The sequence below is a fragment of the Lycorma delicatula genome, chromosome 6, assembly GCF_047948215.1.
Source record: "Lycorma delicatula isolate Av1 chromosome 6, ASM4794821v1, whole genome shotgun sequence".
Classification (NCBI taxonomy): domain Eukaryota; kingdom Metazoa; phylum Arthropoda; class Insecta; order Hemiptera; family Fulgoridae; genus Lycorma; species Lycorma delicatula.
In genome coordinates, this window is record NC_134460.1 from 151,561,932 (window position 1) to 151,578,609 (window position 16,678).

A 16,678-nucleotide genomic window follows, 5' to 3' on the forward strand; every position below is an offset into this window, starting at 1 on the left:
GTGTGCGATTTGTAGACAATCGGAAACTTGTGATTACATATCGGGAATCGGGAATAGAGTTCAATATCGGGAAAACCCCGCCGAAATCGGGGCACCCGGTAACCGTGCTTGTGACACTTCATTGGAAGGCCCTTTGAATCGCAAGTAATTCGGTACAAATAAAATAAAAATTGGTTCATTAGTACCGAAGTTACGATTAAAAATTTAGTTTATTTTAGATTATGTTAGGATTTATTTTAGGTTATATCGGGTTACAGAGTTACCGACCCAAAGCATTATGTCCGAAATTGACCGTTCTTCTTAAAAAAATATGGGTTTTAGATTCTCCAGCATTGAAAAAATGTAACTAATAAACACAGCATTATAACATAGGTTAAACAAACGAAAAACCAATAATAAGGTACATATTTCTTTGCCGGTAACGTGTTGAAAATTGATTACCAGATAAACTTGATTAACTCTATATACAAATAAAAATGTAAATGTTCGTTTGTTCAAAGTCTCCGAAAGTTCTTCACCGATTGCTTTGAAAATTTGACACAATGTTGCATTCGAATACGCGCGTGTTTTTTATATACCTACTATTTATATACCTAAGATATCACACTTGTAACAAGTGAAAACATGCTTTTTTTTAAAAACAGCGTAATCTGTTGGACGTAAAAGCAACACACGCTACACTAAATTTTTTACGATTCCATTCCAATGTTTCCGAAATATGTGTCCGCTATAGACTAAAAAGCTACTGGACGGTTTACGCGCGGGGAAAAAGGGAGAAGGGAAAAATCTAAAAAGTTAAAAGGGCAAGAAGGGGGGGGGGAAACGGGGAAAAGGAAAAACAGAAATGGAAAGGGGAAATTTTCATATTTTCTTTTTATTATTATTGAATTATTGTTTATCGTAAAATATATATTATTTTACGATATTATATATATAATATCGTAAACAAATATTGTATTACGAATATATTATATATATATATATATATATATATATATATATATATATATATATATATCATTTTTGTTTTGCTAAGACTAGCTCCATTTTATTTGCTTTCATTTTTGAGTTTCATCTTTTTTTGGCGTTAGATAGTATACTATCTCCGAGATATTTAATTTTACCGTATTTAGTTTTTTAGAGATTAATAATGATAAAACTTATTTTATTACTACTATTTGTATTAAATATACATCAACGGTATTATAATAAAGATTTTTTTGTTCTGAAAACTCGTTCTTCGTTTTTTTAATATAGTTTTAATTTTACTTACATTAAAGAAAATAATTAGCAAAAGCCTGAAGCATTATATGTAAAATAGTTGACAAACTTCTGTTTGTTACGCAGTTATATTTCATTGTATTTTTATAAAGACATTTTCCCAAACAAAGTTAATTATAAAGGTCTTATTGAAGTAAATGAAATTAAAATTAGAACTTTAACTAGAATTTTTTATTTAAAATTTATATAATAATTTACTTTATTACTGGAATTATATGAAAATATTTAACAGAATCTAAATTTCCCTTCTTTTTTACTGGTTAGATATTGTTTTTGAAAGCGTGTTATTATAATAGGGATTCCCACCTTCACATCGAAACGGCACCGTCTCCGACTTTCATATAGAAGTTCGGGTTCAAAATTCTGGTCATTCTGGCCAGGAATGGAATTTTTTAAACTCCAAAAATTTCTACACCTTTATACTCATCAGTTTTTGTCATGTATACTCATCATATATGTCATGTACCTTTATACTCATCAATCATGTTATCAGGATTACAAGCAGGGTTACAAGCGAATATAAAAGTATTTGGAATAAATTTTAATACTTTTACTACCGATGTCTAGAATTGAAGGTCTTAGAATTTACTGGAAACATTATGAATCGTGAAAAAAATTTATTAAATTTTATAGAATATGAAAAGAAAAATTAAATTAATTATGAATACAAATTAAAAATTGATATTATAAAAAAACAAAAAAAATTGAAGAAAATTAAAAAATTACAATTGAAAACTTTTATACCAAGAAGAGAGAAAAAAACCAGATAAACAATCGGGAAAAATTACGAAATGATAATCAAGAGAATACAAGGAACAAAATAAAAAAATCCGTTAGGCGATACTAAATAACAAAACATTTGGCACAGAACGATTTTATAAGATTTGCCACTGAAAAAAATAATCAAGTATACCAACATTATTTTACAGTTCCTAATTTAAATTTTAATGTTAACAAAAATCTGTAAATTAATCAGTTAACCGCTACTGATGTCAGAATTATATCTTTTAAAATATTACATGCGCAAATCATAAAACAATCAGTCTGCGCGTACAGTAAGAATTACTGTGTGAATCTGTTTAATAATTCAAAACGTAAAATAACAAGTGCTTTACGTGATTTTTTTTTTTTACACGACTGCCCAAAAAAGAGCGTATTTAGGGTATACATATATGTTTATCCCGCCGTAACAGCTCAACGACTGAACCGATTTAGATGTATGACTACGCACTGGAATCCTTATGTTACTAGGAGTGTCATAGGCTGTATGAATATGTATATATATATATATATATATACAGGTGTCCCATATAAAACGCAACCCATCAATCGCTCATCCATGAAATTTCAAAGGTCAAGCTTACTCCCATACTCGTTACTGAAATGGACTCGTCCAACATCTGAACATCGCGGCGACGCAGTAGAACACTACCGATAGTAACAAAAATGCAATCATAACGTTCAGTGTATTGCTAGAGACAAGATGGTGTTTTCGCTAGATGAACGTGTTTACATTGTCGAGTCGTACTCCAGTACGAAATCAGCGGTTGCAGTGCAAGATTTGTTTGGCCATAAGTACCCAGATAAACCAGCTCCTAACAAATCATCAGTATTAAGGTTAGTCGCAAAATTTAGAGACTGGTTCTGTTAATAACAAGGAACACAAAAGATCTGCGTCAGTGTTGAATACAGATACAGTCGCTGAAATCAAAGACCGATTACTCGCTTCGCCAAATAAATCTATCAGACGATTGTCTGCTGAAATTAATTTGTCTAAATCAACCGTTCATCGGGCGACCAAACGATTACAAGTACGACCTTATCGCATCCAAACGGTTCATCGACTTCTTGAGTCCGACAAAGAAAAACGGCTACAATATTGTCAACGGTTCCGTCGATTTCTGCGCGAGGGAGTTAATGTTATGGATTCGTTATTTTTCACAGATGAAGCACGGTTTAATTTGGACGGCTACGTAAACAGCCAAAACAGTAGAATTTGGAGCGCTGAAATTTCCCACGTTTATTACGAAAAACAATTACATCCGCAGAAGTCAGGCGTGTGGTGCGCGATATCGCGGAAGAAAATAATCGGTCCTATGTTTTTCTAGTACACCATTAATGCAGAACGATATCAGGATATTTTATTTCAGTTCATCGCACTCTTGGAAGAGGAAGACAGACACTGCCGGCTACAACATTACGGTGCGACATCGCACTACGCAGGTTCAACTTCTGATTTCGTCGAGGAATTCTTCGGTAATCGTGTTATCGGTCGAGGCTTGTGGCCACCAAGATCTCCAGATTTGACTGCGGCGAATTTTTTTCTACGGGGTTACCTCAAAGAAAAAGCCTACAGCGACAAACCACGAACACTTGAACAACTGAAAGTCAATATTGAACAAGCTGTATTAAATATCCAGCCACAAATTTTGAAAAAAGTTGCAAGAAACGCTGTAAAAAGTATTGAAGCTTGTATTCAAGAAGATGGCGGCCACTTCCAACATTTACTCTAAATGTAAGGTAATGGATGGTAATAATAAAAATTACATTTACATTTACACATGCCTTTTTATTATTTCAATACCTATCAATGTAAGGTTGGGTTGCGTTTTATATGGGACACGCTGTATATGTACAGGCAATTTGGGAAATAATCTGGAAATTGATTCTGGAGCTTGAAATAAGAAAAAAATCATACAAACATACGTCCGAAAACACTTTGTTATCGAGCTATGGCTAGCGAAAGATTTTGCGCAGATTTCAGTTCTTCCCCCGGTTAAAATTCAGTTTATGAACGATAAATAATTTGATGGTTTGGAATGTTTTTTAATCTGAAAAAATCGAATAAAAAACAGTTCCCAGAACTGTATTTCCCGTATTTTTCATGTTATTCAACGCAAAACAAAGATTCGGTGATGAAAAACATTTTTTTTAGGTTTGAAGTAGAATAACTTTGTTAAATGATTAATAAATGCGTAAATTTTATTATAAAAACGTGTAGAAAATTTTATTCTGAGAAAACTGATTTAATAAAGCGTATGAAAAAGAAAAACATTAAACTTTTATTAACAAAAAAATCGTACGATTATGTAAAAATGAAAAAACAGCTAGCTGTTTTTAGTACAATAAATTAAGACCTTTGAAAAATTCAAAATTTTTAATTTACTTTTATGAAGTACTCACTGTGATTTATACTCTAATATAATTTATCAGACGACTGTCTAAAAAAGGAGTGTAATATATTTAGCGTGTATGTAAGTTTGCTCCACCGTAGCAGCTCAACACGATTTCGATGTATGACTCCACGTTGGAATCCTTACATTACCAGGAGTGTCATAGGCTACATAAATATGTGTATAATATATATATATATATATATATATATATATATATATATATGTTTAAATAAATTTTAAAACTGCTGAAAACAAAATGTTACTGCATTCAAATACTATATACAAAATTGTCACCCGCAAACTCTTAAATTATGCTATATTACGGAGCAACATTTTTTTGGCAGTTGTGTTTTGTAATTTTTAATATTTATTAACTTTTAACAGCGTGGGATGATTTCTTACTAAGTCTGTGTTGGTTATTTAATTCTCGCTACTTACATATAGTAACAGACCATGAATAATGAAAAGAAACAGTAAGATTACGGGAAATAAAGAACATTTAACTATACAGGTTATTTAAAACATAAGTATTAATAAATAAGAAATTCGCCTACAGTTATGCTTACTTCTGTAATTGTAGACTGAAGGTAGAAACACTTAAATATTACTTAAAGGTGAAAAAAATTAACATTTGATAATTAAAGAAATAAAAGAACGAAATAACAGACTTTACTCAAGGAAATGATGCGGTTATCTCACACTCAAATATCCATATTAGTTTAAACGAAGAGAGCTAATCTAGGATTAAAAAATAAAATTAATTATTTTATACGTCTAAACGAATCCTACGAAATAATTAAAATTATCTGGATTTAAAAAATCTTCAATACTTCTAGTTATTTAATCTTAATCGTCGTAAGGTGAAGCAAGTAAATGAGGTTTTGAGAAAAAACGAATTTCTTAGCTACTATACTTATCTCTAGGCCATAGGGAAAGCACTGTCCACCGACTGTCTCTATTGTCACGGTGTGCGGAACGACGCCGAGCACACCTTTTTCAAATGTGCTCGGTGGGAGGCAGATCCAGTGACACTAAGAGCGGCATCTCGGAGCACTGAGATGCTCCAACCTCCCCAAAACGTGGTTGCGATGATGCTCCGTGACCGGAGCATCTGGAAGAATGTAGCCCGATTCGTCGGGGGTTTTTTCAGAACCAAAAAGGGCGCGACCTGAATAGTCCTGAGCCAGATGAAAATTAGGTAGCGGCCTTCTCAGACTAGGATTGAAGAACTCGGCCTGAAGTATTGTGTAAAACGGTACCGGGTCGAGTCCTGGTAGGAAAAGGGGGTGGTTTTAATCGGTAGTCTTCTGATGGTGGTTGGATTAGACTACCAGTGGGAGCTCAACTCTCCGTGTGAAAATGCATTTCCACCTCCCACCCCCCAAAAAAAATTTAAGAAGGTGGGTTGTTCTCAAGAATAAAAAAGTATGTTTTTTTACACTCATAATTTCGTTCTCATAATGATAGAGACGGAGCAAATTTTTCATTCCATTTTTCATAATCTACTGACGTTGGATAGTTTAAGAAAGATAATTTTTCAGTAAATTACATTTAATAAATACCTCTTGTTCATCATAATAATGTAATTACAGGAATTAAAGAACAATACGTGATTCTTTTACGCAATAGTACAATGAGAAGTACTATTCGTGGCCATTATATTCATTATTTTTTTGTTTTTTTACAAAAAATAATTTTTTTTTCTATTATTAATTTTTTCACTATAGTAATAATCAAATAAATAATTATAATTGAACACACACATATATATATATATATTCGAAGAAGTTAATCTCAATTTCAAAGTGATTATTTTAACTTCACCTTTGTTATCGACAGGCTGCTACAACATTTATATCAAATTTATACAAATGAAGGCATAATTTTTTTAGTCACTTTCTAAGAACAAGTAATCAACATCGTAAAATATATAAAAATCTACTTTATAACATACGACTGTAAAATTTAATTAAATTTAATTTTTCAACTGAAACGCAATACATATTCCTTTAAACATAAAACCATTAGATACGTACAAAATAATAAGAGAAAAATTGAAATTTTTCTTAAATGAGCGCTCTGCCCGTATATTCAACTGGATTCCTGAAGGATTATGATATAATTATAAAATTACTGGGTAAACTATGATATTAACAGAAATATTATATAAATGATAAAGAGTACAGGTTTAAATAGTTTTTTAAAATATACAAACATTTTAAATTCAACTATTTTTGAAAATGTGGAGAATTTACAAAAGATCATAAAAATACTTTGGCAAGTGTATTCTGACAATAACTCGTGGTTTTAAAATTTAATTATTATCAAAAAAAGGTAAGTAATAAAATGAGTCCGGAAAGTCGCTGTACTACTGTACAGCGACTTTGCACCACGTAATGCAAATTCACGACTAATGCACCACGTAATTCTAAAGCATACTTGCTTTAGAATTACGTGGTGCATTCGGTTCTTTCAGCGTTCGGTTGATAGCCCTATGGGTATGTTGAATATCGCTCAGTAAATAAACCAAGTCCTCAGTTGTTAAGCTGTGATTCGTTTACCAGAATCAATGGTTGCGAAAAACGAACGGTTCTTCTGGTAAAGGAACGCATTTTTCTCGTCGAACACGTCTTTCGTGAAGGCGATAAGTATTCTGTTTTAGTAAAGCGCAAGATTTCTGAAAAGTTTCCAAATACATCTGTCCCTCACCGTAATGCAGTTCGAACTGCTATCGAAAAATGTCGGGCAACGGGCTCTGTTGAAGACGTTGTTCGGAGTGGTAGACCACCATAAAAACGAATAGAAGTAGGATTGTTATTTCGAATGCTATGGCCGAAATTCCACCAAAGGGGCAACGGGTAAGTTAGCACAGCAGCAAGGTATCGGACTTGCTGCCGCACGTAAAGCTATAAGATAAGAACTGAAACTTTCCCACTACAAAGTAATGTGTGTTCAAGAACTGAAACCTACAGATCATGCCAGAAGATTAAATTACTGTCAATAATTTTAACGTTTTATCGACAAAAATTCCGTTAGTATCCTCGATATTAGGTTTTTTTTACGGTTGAAGCGTGGTTTAGTCTGGGAGGGTATATTAATCCACAAAATACACGACTGTGTATTACTCGGCAACTAACCCTAATGAATTACACGAAGCGAAAATCGGAATCTGGGTTGGTGCGAGTAGAACGCGCAGTGTGGGTTCAAATTATTTGAAAATACTGTTAATAGTGATCGTTATTGTGCTGTTTTTGAGAAGCTTCATTACTCAGTTAACAGAATCGGAAATCAATCACGGTCGGTTACAAAAAGATGGTGCCACAGCGCACACAGCTAACAGGTCGATGGGTTTTGGCCTGCACGATCTCCCGATCCGACTCTCCCAGATTTATTTCTATGGGGGGCAGTAAACAATCAGTCTATCGCAAAAGACCGTGTACGATTGAAGAACTAAAAACTGCAATAACGGTGACGTCCGAGACATTCCAGTAGATCAGCCGGTTGAAATGTTTGAAAACAAATTGAAACGTGTGCAGTGTTGTAATGGTCATTTTCAACGCCTTTTATAAACTGTTCCAGTTATCTTAATATCTGTTTATATAAAAGAATGAAATAGAAATACAGAATAATAATTATGTCATTTCACTTCCATAATTCCAGTGTACAGCAACTTTCTGAACGCACTGAAGAAATTAAAAAAGTAAATGTGTAATTTTTTTAATTTTTCCTAATGTGTACGTTACAATCTGTTCAACTAGTGGATCAATAAGCAACCTTCTCTATAAGCCGATTAGTTGAGGATGATACGTATGACATAAATTAGGTAAAGTCTTGTATATACTCAGGCCAACCGTTCCTGAAAAGTGTGGTTAATTGAACCCTTATCATCAAACAACATCGGTATCCACTGTTAGTTTTCAAATCCGTACAAAAGCAACTATCTTTTACTAGGATTTGAATCTCAGAACTTCGACCTGTATAAAAGCTGTTAAACAACCTATTTGACGACGAGTTAACCATTAGACCAGCCTGATGGATTCTATATATCCTTGTTTAACTGTTTATTGCTGTTCAAATGCAACCCAAAATACTTAATTCTTAGAATCAGATAGATGTTTTTATTGCCAACTTATGAAATAAATTATTTCAAACAAACTCAGATAAAATTAATTTTAATTAATGGTTTTACTGATCTGTAAATTTATTTGATATTTCGTTTCTTTTTTTTAATTTCCGTAGCTTATTTTTCTAAAATATGTAATATTTTTTTTGTAATAATGAAACTTTTGTTTTGTTTAATACGTAATTCTGCCACACTCTAGTAAGTTTTGTTTTTAATAAACATTGAAATTCTTACGTTTGTATTTAATTTCTGTGGAATTTATTCATATAATTTTACTCAGAATCAAATTTTTTACAAATATTGTTTAAAACTTTTGCGTTTGTTACCTATTATTTTACGCCAAACATAAAATAGTGTTTTTATCGACCACCAATCTTTTGATTTTTATCTTGGATTTCTCGAAAGCAACTAAAATTACAGTTCTGCGAGCTATTTTTTTTCAATTTTTCTGGTAAAGTTACATATAAAATCACTAAATTTACCCCTTAATTTGGGTCCCAAGAATTAGAATCTGGCTTAATATTACCGAAATACGTAGAAATGAGGGCGAAATCATCGCCAGCCGACATTCGCTAACGAAGCGTTCCCGAACGTATGTATGTTTATATGTACTTTCTTTTTATATTCACCAGTACAGTATGTCCTGAAAATTTGTTACATTACTCATGAATCAATTTGTGCATGCGTGCGCGCGCGTGTGTGGGGCAAGACTATTTATGAAAAATAGTTATAACAGTTAAAGAATTATGTATATGCATTATTCAAAATAATCAAGAAAATAGTTATTAAAAAATAAATTTGAAGATTATTAAAAATCCAAATTAAAATGAAGGAAAAGTTAGAAATAAATTTAATCGCTAGATACTGGTTTAAAGAAGTAGCTTGATACTAGTATATCTTAAAATTAATAAGCGAGTGTAGACTTCTTATAAATAATGAAAGAAAAAATTGAATAAGAGACCGAAATATCTTTATCTATATTCTCTGTTTCTTTAATTGTTTCATTTTAATAAATAATATTAATTGAAAAAAAAACTTTTTTATAATGGAGCAAAAAATTAGATTTGCAGGGTTGGGGAGTTTGTATTTAAGTTGGCACTAACTGCATAAAATCGAAATATAAAGAGGAATTTTATAGAGAAATATTATATCGTTTAGCGTGTTTTTGTAAATTGATTTGATTTATTTAAAAGTTTTGACTTTTATTTTCGTTTAAATGTAGAAAAAAGACACGCCTATGAAAAATTCTTTTCACAAGAAGCGTTAAAGGTGAAAAACGTACGCCCTGACATAAATAAAACGAAAGAGGAAAAATGACTTTATTGAACTTGAGGTAAAGCTATCTACAATTCGGAAATATGTTTCGTTTATTTCTTCGATACAGAGAGACCCAAAAGTCGCGAACATCAAAGTAATAAAAAAAATAAGACATTAAGTAATAATTTTTAAAGATTTATTTATTTTTATAATATATGCTCATAACAGTTGCCCCGTTCAGTAATGCATGTACGAACTCTTTTTACCGTGTTTTTCTTTACGCCCTTTTCTCTATCCGGCTTCTTCGATTCCTGAACACTGAGAACACGATATACAAGAAAGTGTAACCGCTTCATCGCTCTTTCAGCAGTTCCATATGAGATCTGAGAGTGTGCTATTAACACACTCTCAGATCTCCTCAAGCTTTTTGAAGACGAACACCGCACCGCATCTTTACCTCAGCCTTTTTCCATCAGTCAAAACGGCCGGTCTCCCGGTTCTCTTCTTGTCTGCAACTGATGCGCATTCTCTAAAACGGCTGATTGATCTCGTTACGGTCGATTCGTTAGGCGCTGCCGCATCCGGATGTTTCCCACGAAATTCGTCTATAACACACGCATAAGAACGACTGGAAAAATAATATCAACAATGAAAACTCATTGCTTTTGAGTAAACGACTACTTACCGACCGATAAACAAAACTGCAAGCGTCATATGATCGATACGCTTCACAATGGCGTCTAGGTTTGTTGCTGTTAATACCGGCGGTGCTATCTTGCGGCAGCCGATAGAACTTTTTCATCCATGCAACTACTTTACAGATAATTTAATTTTGATGCGCGTGACTTTTGGATCTCTCTGCATTTTATAACGGACGGTAAACTGAAAAAAACCTAAGGTATATTAATATCAAGATGTAATAATTAATCGTTTCTCGCTTTTTTCTTTCAATTTGGTTGATTCTGGACGAATGGTTTGCCAGCTATCGGCCTTTTCTTAAGTAATATCTGAATTGATCTAATCTTATTTAAAAAAAGAAAAAACACTATAATATTCTTCTTTTTGGGGGGGGGGGGGCGAAAAACGCCTGGGCGTTACCATCGCCCGGAATTTTATTAATAAAAGGGTAAAATAACTCCAAAATAATAAAGTTTATAAGATCTAAAAGTAATATTAATCATATAATAAAAATTTATTATAATATATATTATTTATATATTATATTATTATTTTATATATTATTTACCTCCAGTCAGATTAATTTGCCGACCTACGAAGCGAATAGTATCATCTCTGCATTTTATCCGCAAGCCTCTGAATTCGAATTCCGAACAGACTTGTCATTTTTTTAAACGTTAAAAATTAATTTCTTAGCATCCATAAAAAGAATATGTAACTGTATTATGACGTATCCTTGTTATTACCGAAAAGAAAAGAGCTAACTTTTGTGTATTTATCAATACAGAAGCTACTATAGTTGCTAAGTAGTCTATTTGGGAGCTATCACATTTGTTTGAAAATTAAAAAAAAAATACTGGTAGACGTCGCGCTCGGCCGACAGCTGGGGTAAGATAAAGGAAAGTCCTTTCAAAAATCATTTAATAAAAAAATCACAGGATGTTTTTCAATTTTTTTCAAAAATTCTTAGATTAAAACTGAATATTAATATCTTATACACATTCGAGAAAAAGCTATCAAAAACCTGCAGTTGACATCGTGTAAAACGGTCGATTTGATAACTAATATGTAATTACAAAACGTATCGTAATATTTTTAATTACTTTTTTATTTTTTATTAATTTTTAGGAAAACAAAAAAATTAATAACGTTCAAGTATATGCGAATAAAGAAACAGCAAAAATATAATAAATAGGCAAGATACTGTTGGCGGTCGGTTCCGACCGGACAAAAAAATATTACGTAAAATATTAGTAAAATCTTCAACGTAAAAAAATATTTCATTAATTATTATTATTATTGAATCTTTTTATAAATTAAAATTAAACTGTAAATTAACCTAAAAGATATCTTTCGTATGTTTTATCTTTTATTATTCTTAATATATACGTTGCAATCTAATCAAACTAGTGAACAAATAAGCACACCCCTTCCACGGTTCGATGAGATGAGGATGATATGTGTGATTACATGTTAATGAGTTATATTCTTGTACAGACTGAGGCCGACCATTCCTGAAATGTGGGATTGATTGAACCCTAACCACCAAAGTCCACCGGTATCTACTGCCTAGTATTCAAACACGTATAAAAACCTTTACTAGGAATTGAAATTCAAACTTTTGTCTTTGAAAATCAGCAATTAATCAAGCGATTTGCGTCGACGATTTGAGTTTAAGTTTAATATCGTCGATATGATTTGAATAAAAAAATTATAAAGAAATAATAAAAATATCTAATAGTATTCTACTATCTGTATTGACGTTTAACCCTTAGATTATAAAAAGTTCTTTTGATATTAAATTTTAAAAAGATTCTCCTGGTTTTTTGTTTGATTTTTGTTTTTTAACTAAAAACTAATAACCCGCCGGTTTAGTCTAGCGGTTAAACTTGTCACAGTAACATCAGCAGATTTTCAAAGTCGTAAGTTCTGAGGTTCGAATTTTTGTAAAGACGTTGCTTTTATATGGATTTCATACTACACTGTGAATACCGGCGTTCTTTGTTTGGCGGTTGGCTTTCAATCAACCAAACGTCTCATGAGTAGTCGAACTGAGTCTGTTAAAGATGTACATGTATACTAGTACCTTTACAGTTACACTATACTACGTCTGCATCTATGTCAAGCCTGATAAGCCGGTAACGATGACTGCAGTTGCTAATCTCTGCAAACACAAACACACACACACACACACACACACACACCGGCAGTAACTGGAGAACTGGTTGGAGAAAAAACTAAGTATTTGTGTCACCACAAGAAGCTTGGTGCGTCGGTTTGTTTGCTGTATGCGCTCACATTTTTATTTTGAATGAAGCGCTTCTTGGCAAAATGCGATGTAATAGCAGACCGCTAGCTTGCTTGCTTTATTTTTGTTTCATTTTTTTTTAATTATTGAAACTGTACGCTTCATGCTTATCGTCATCATAAATTTGAATCAAATTTAAGATTGTCATTATTTTTATTAGTTTTGGAGTTTTTTTTTTTATTTGGTATTGTAACGTTTTTATTATTTAATTTTTATTTATAAATATAAATCTAAAATAATAGTTTTTTGGGGATAAAAAAACATAGGGGTTACAACTGTGTTAAAAAATCACAACTCAGAAAACAGCTAAAAATGTTCAGGATTTTAAAACTTTTCGTTGTAAAATTTTTGTTGTTGTTAGTACGCTAAATTCATGAGCGTTATTTAGTAACAATTGGTAAAAACATTTAACAAAATCACGTGTAATGGAATGTAAGCAATGTAAAACTTTTACAGCGGGGCTTAGGCCCGCCATTTTTCTACTGTATCATCATAAACGGTTTGAATAAACATACACACGTGAGAAAAACTACATGTAAAACTTTTCAGTTTTAAATATTTCTAACAGTCCAGGGTTCGAATCCCGGTCAGTCAAGACATTTTTCATACGCTACAAATATTACATTTCATATTCCTACGCACAAGCTTCGAGTTTCTGCAGTGAATCTGATCATATAAAAAAAAAGAAGTAAATGCAATAAAAAAACCCATATTAAAATGTTCCAGAAGTTTTTATTAAATGATCAGTGATATCAACTTAATATGATGAGATTGGTACTGTTTCCTGTTGAATATACTAATATACAAAAAATTTAAATGTAAAATTTAAAAACAGAAAAAAAGGTGGTTTAGCATCGATTAACTTGTACTTTATTCAACCAATAATATCGGCTTTCATGCACGATAGGAAAAAAAGAGAAAGGGATATGTTTTGTACATTATTGTCGATCGGTAGATGGTTTTCATCTTGAATTGGGATTGCCTCCCAATTATTATTATACGCTATTTATAACAAAGTATTTAGTTTAATATTAAGTTATAAATATTTTAACAAACATAGATTGTGTTGTTCGGTTGCAGGATATGTGGAAAGAGGGGGAAGCAATGTTTTGGGAGTAGATTGGAAAACTCTAGCTAGAGGACCGTGGTATGGGAACGCTGCCGATGAAGCGCAGACAGCAGCGAAACTGCTAGCGGAATGGATGAACAAAGTCGTTTCAAATAATTATACAAGTTGGGATAAAATCCACGTAGTGGGATTCAGTCTTGGTGCACAAGTGGCCGGTTTAACTTCAAAATATTTGCCTCAAGGTTCACGCGTGGGAAGATTAACCGGTAAGTTTTAATTTTCTTATATAAAAAACTTATTATTATTTCAATAAAGTATTCGATAATCTGTTTTAAAAAATAGGTGTTAATAGTTGTTTTAAATTAAAATTTGACACTAAATAGAGATACATATGAATCCTGTAATTATCTACATTTAAATCGTCCCGACTTTATCATAACAACAAAATATGTTAATTTAAAACTGATCTTCACATTAATTTTTGATATGTCTCTTTACAGGGTTACATTGTCATATCTAATTTGTAAAGTAAACTTCATTCATTGTTTGTATAACATAATTTCATCTTTACCTATATCCCTTAATGTCAACTCTGAGTGGTTTATTAAGTTTTTTCTACACCTGCTTCTCCCTTTATACCAGGTGTGCAAATATGAAACCAGAATTTGAATGTAGATGGTCTCAGCTGTCAATATAGTCATCACCAAACCGCATTATTGATGCCATTTTCTTTCTTTGACAGCTGACAAAGATTTTAAACTCACAACAATACAAGTTCCATACAACAGCACAGTTTTAATTAGCGTTGAACATGTTGAGTTTTGTACCTACAAACTACGATTTGTGAACTGCATTGATTTTCTGTTACCGTTTAAAGAAAACCTGCAGAATCGCATTGAATGCTTGTCAAAGTTTATGGTGAGCACACTCTTAGTAAATCACAGTGCTTTGAGTGGTTTAAAAAAAAAATTCAAATGTGGCGATTTTGACGTGGGAAATAAAAAACGTGGAAGACCACTGAAAAAGTTTGAAGACAATGAATTGCAAACATTGTTGGAGGATGATGCTCAAATGCAACAACTCACGGATCAATTAAATACAACACACGAAGCCGTCTCCATAAGTTTGAAAGCCATGGGAAGATCCCATGGCTTCCCCATGGGAAGCCATTGGCTTCTCCATGGAAAGCCAGAAGATGGGAAAATGAGTTCCCATGAACCGAGTGAAAGACAGCTAGAAAACCGAAAAACCTTGCGAAATGCTGCTCACCAAGTACAAAATAGTCATCAAACTGTGACAGAGGTGATGAAAAGTGGATTTTGAGAATCCTAAGTGTAAAAAATCATGGGTAACTCCAGGCGAAACACCGACGTCGATTTCAAGGCCAAATTGCTATGGAAAGAAGACAATGCTCGGTGTTTGGTGGGATCAGAAGGGTGTGATCTATTATGAGCTGCTAAAACCTGGCAAAACCATTAATAATGAACTCTACAGACAACAAATGATCGATTTAAATCAATCATTGCATGAAAAATGACCAGAATATCAAAAAAGGCAACACAAAGTGATGTTGCTTCATGATAATTAACCATCACACACAGCAAAACCGGTGAAGGAAACAATTACGGTGTTCAGTTAAGAAATACTTTCGCCTGCGACTTATTCAACAGATTTGACTCCATCTGACTACTATTTATTTGCATCAATAGGACATGCACTTGCTGAGTAGTGCTTCACTTCTTGACCGGTTTACCTCAAAAGAGCAACAGTTTTTTTGGTGTGGCATTCATAAATTGTCAGAGAGACGGGAAAAATATATAGCTAGCAACGGATAATATTTCGATTAAAATATTTTTTATAATTTTCATATAACAAACATGCATTTTCTATACACAAATTACGGTTACATATTTACACACCTGATACATCCATTAAAGAATATCCAACCGATTAAAAATTCTTTCAAATCTTAACAATTTTGTCATTTCCGTTCCTCCTCCCTTCTTTTGGTATTAATAAAAATGAAACTTTTAAGCCGTATAATGATACCTAAAGAGCCATAAAACATTTAATAATTAAAAATATTATAACCATCCTTATTCTTTAATAATCATCGTTCTATAGTTCCTAATAAATACTAAAATGTATGTAATTTATTTTCCACAACTTATGTTCTACAGTTTGCAGTTACAATCGAGATATTGAGATTTACTAACATGCCCCAAAATTATATTTCCTAATGCAACCTTTGTTCTCATCAGCTCCTTCCTCAAGATTCTATTATTATTAATAAGAAAGTAATAAATTCATTAGTAATTTTTTATATAATGCCCTTGGAAAAATTATCTTCCAAATCTACTAGAAGAGAAATTTGGTACTGAATAGTAAACAGTGGAAAATCAAGTAACCTTTTGGTTTTTCCCAGTTTTATATTGAGTATGTTTCTTGTATTTTAGGAAAATAATTTAAAATTATTTTCTACCTGAACATCTGTAAATTAGATTAAAACAGTGAAGACGTCAACTTTGTCAAACACCTCTGAAATTTATATTCCTTTATCAGTTATAATGATAATTTTGACTGTACTATCTACACAGAAATTTGGACAATATTTATAAAACGTCTCAGATGTTCCAATTTCATGCATCAAATCAAAGTCATGACTGATTCACTACACAAAACACTTTCTCTAGCTTGAAAAAATTAAGTTGATTAAATTATTACTACTTCTCTGTAATATTCAACATTGGAAATGCAGTCTCTTTTTAGGATTATCTGGCCAAAAC

General features: G+C 32.2%; 1 protein-coding gene across 1 annotated transcript in view; it reads left to right on the forward strand.

The window, feature by feature from the left end:
- Positions 1–16,678, forward strand: part of LOC142326380 (lipase member H-like) — a 34,167-nt gene that overhangs the window by 9,628 nt on the left and 7,861 nt on the right. The window contains exon 2 of the mRNA XM_075368843.1: positions 13,904–14,158. Within this exon, the coding sequence (XP_075224958.1) occupies positions 13,904–14,158 (255 nt within the window). The remainder of the gene's footprint in view (positions 1–13,903; positions 14,159–16,678) is intronic.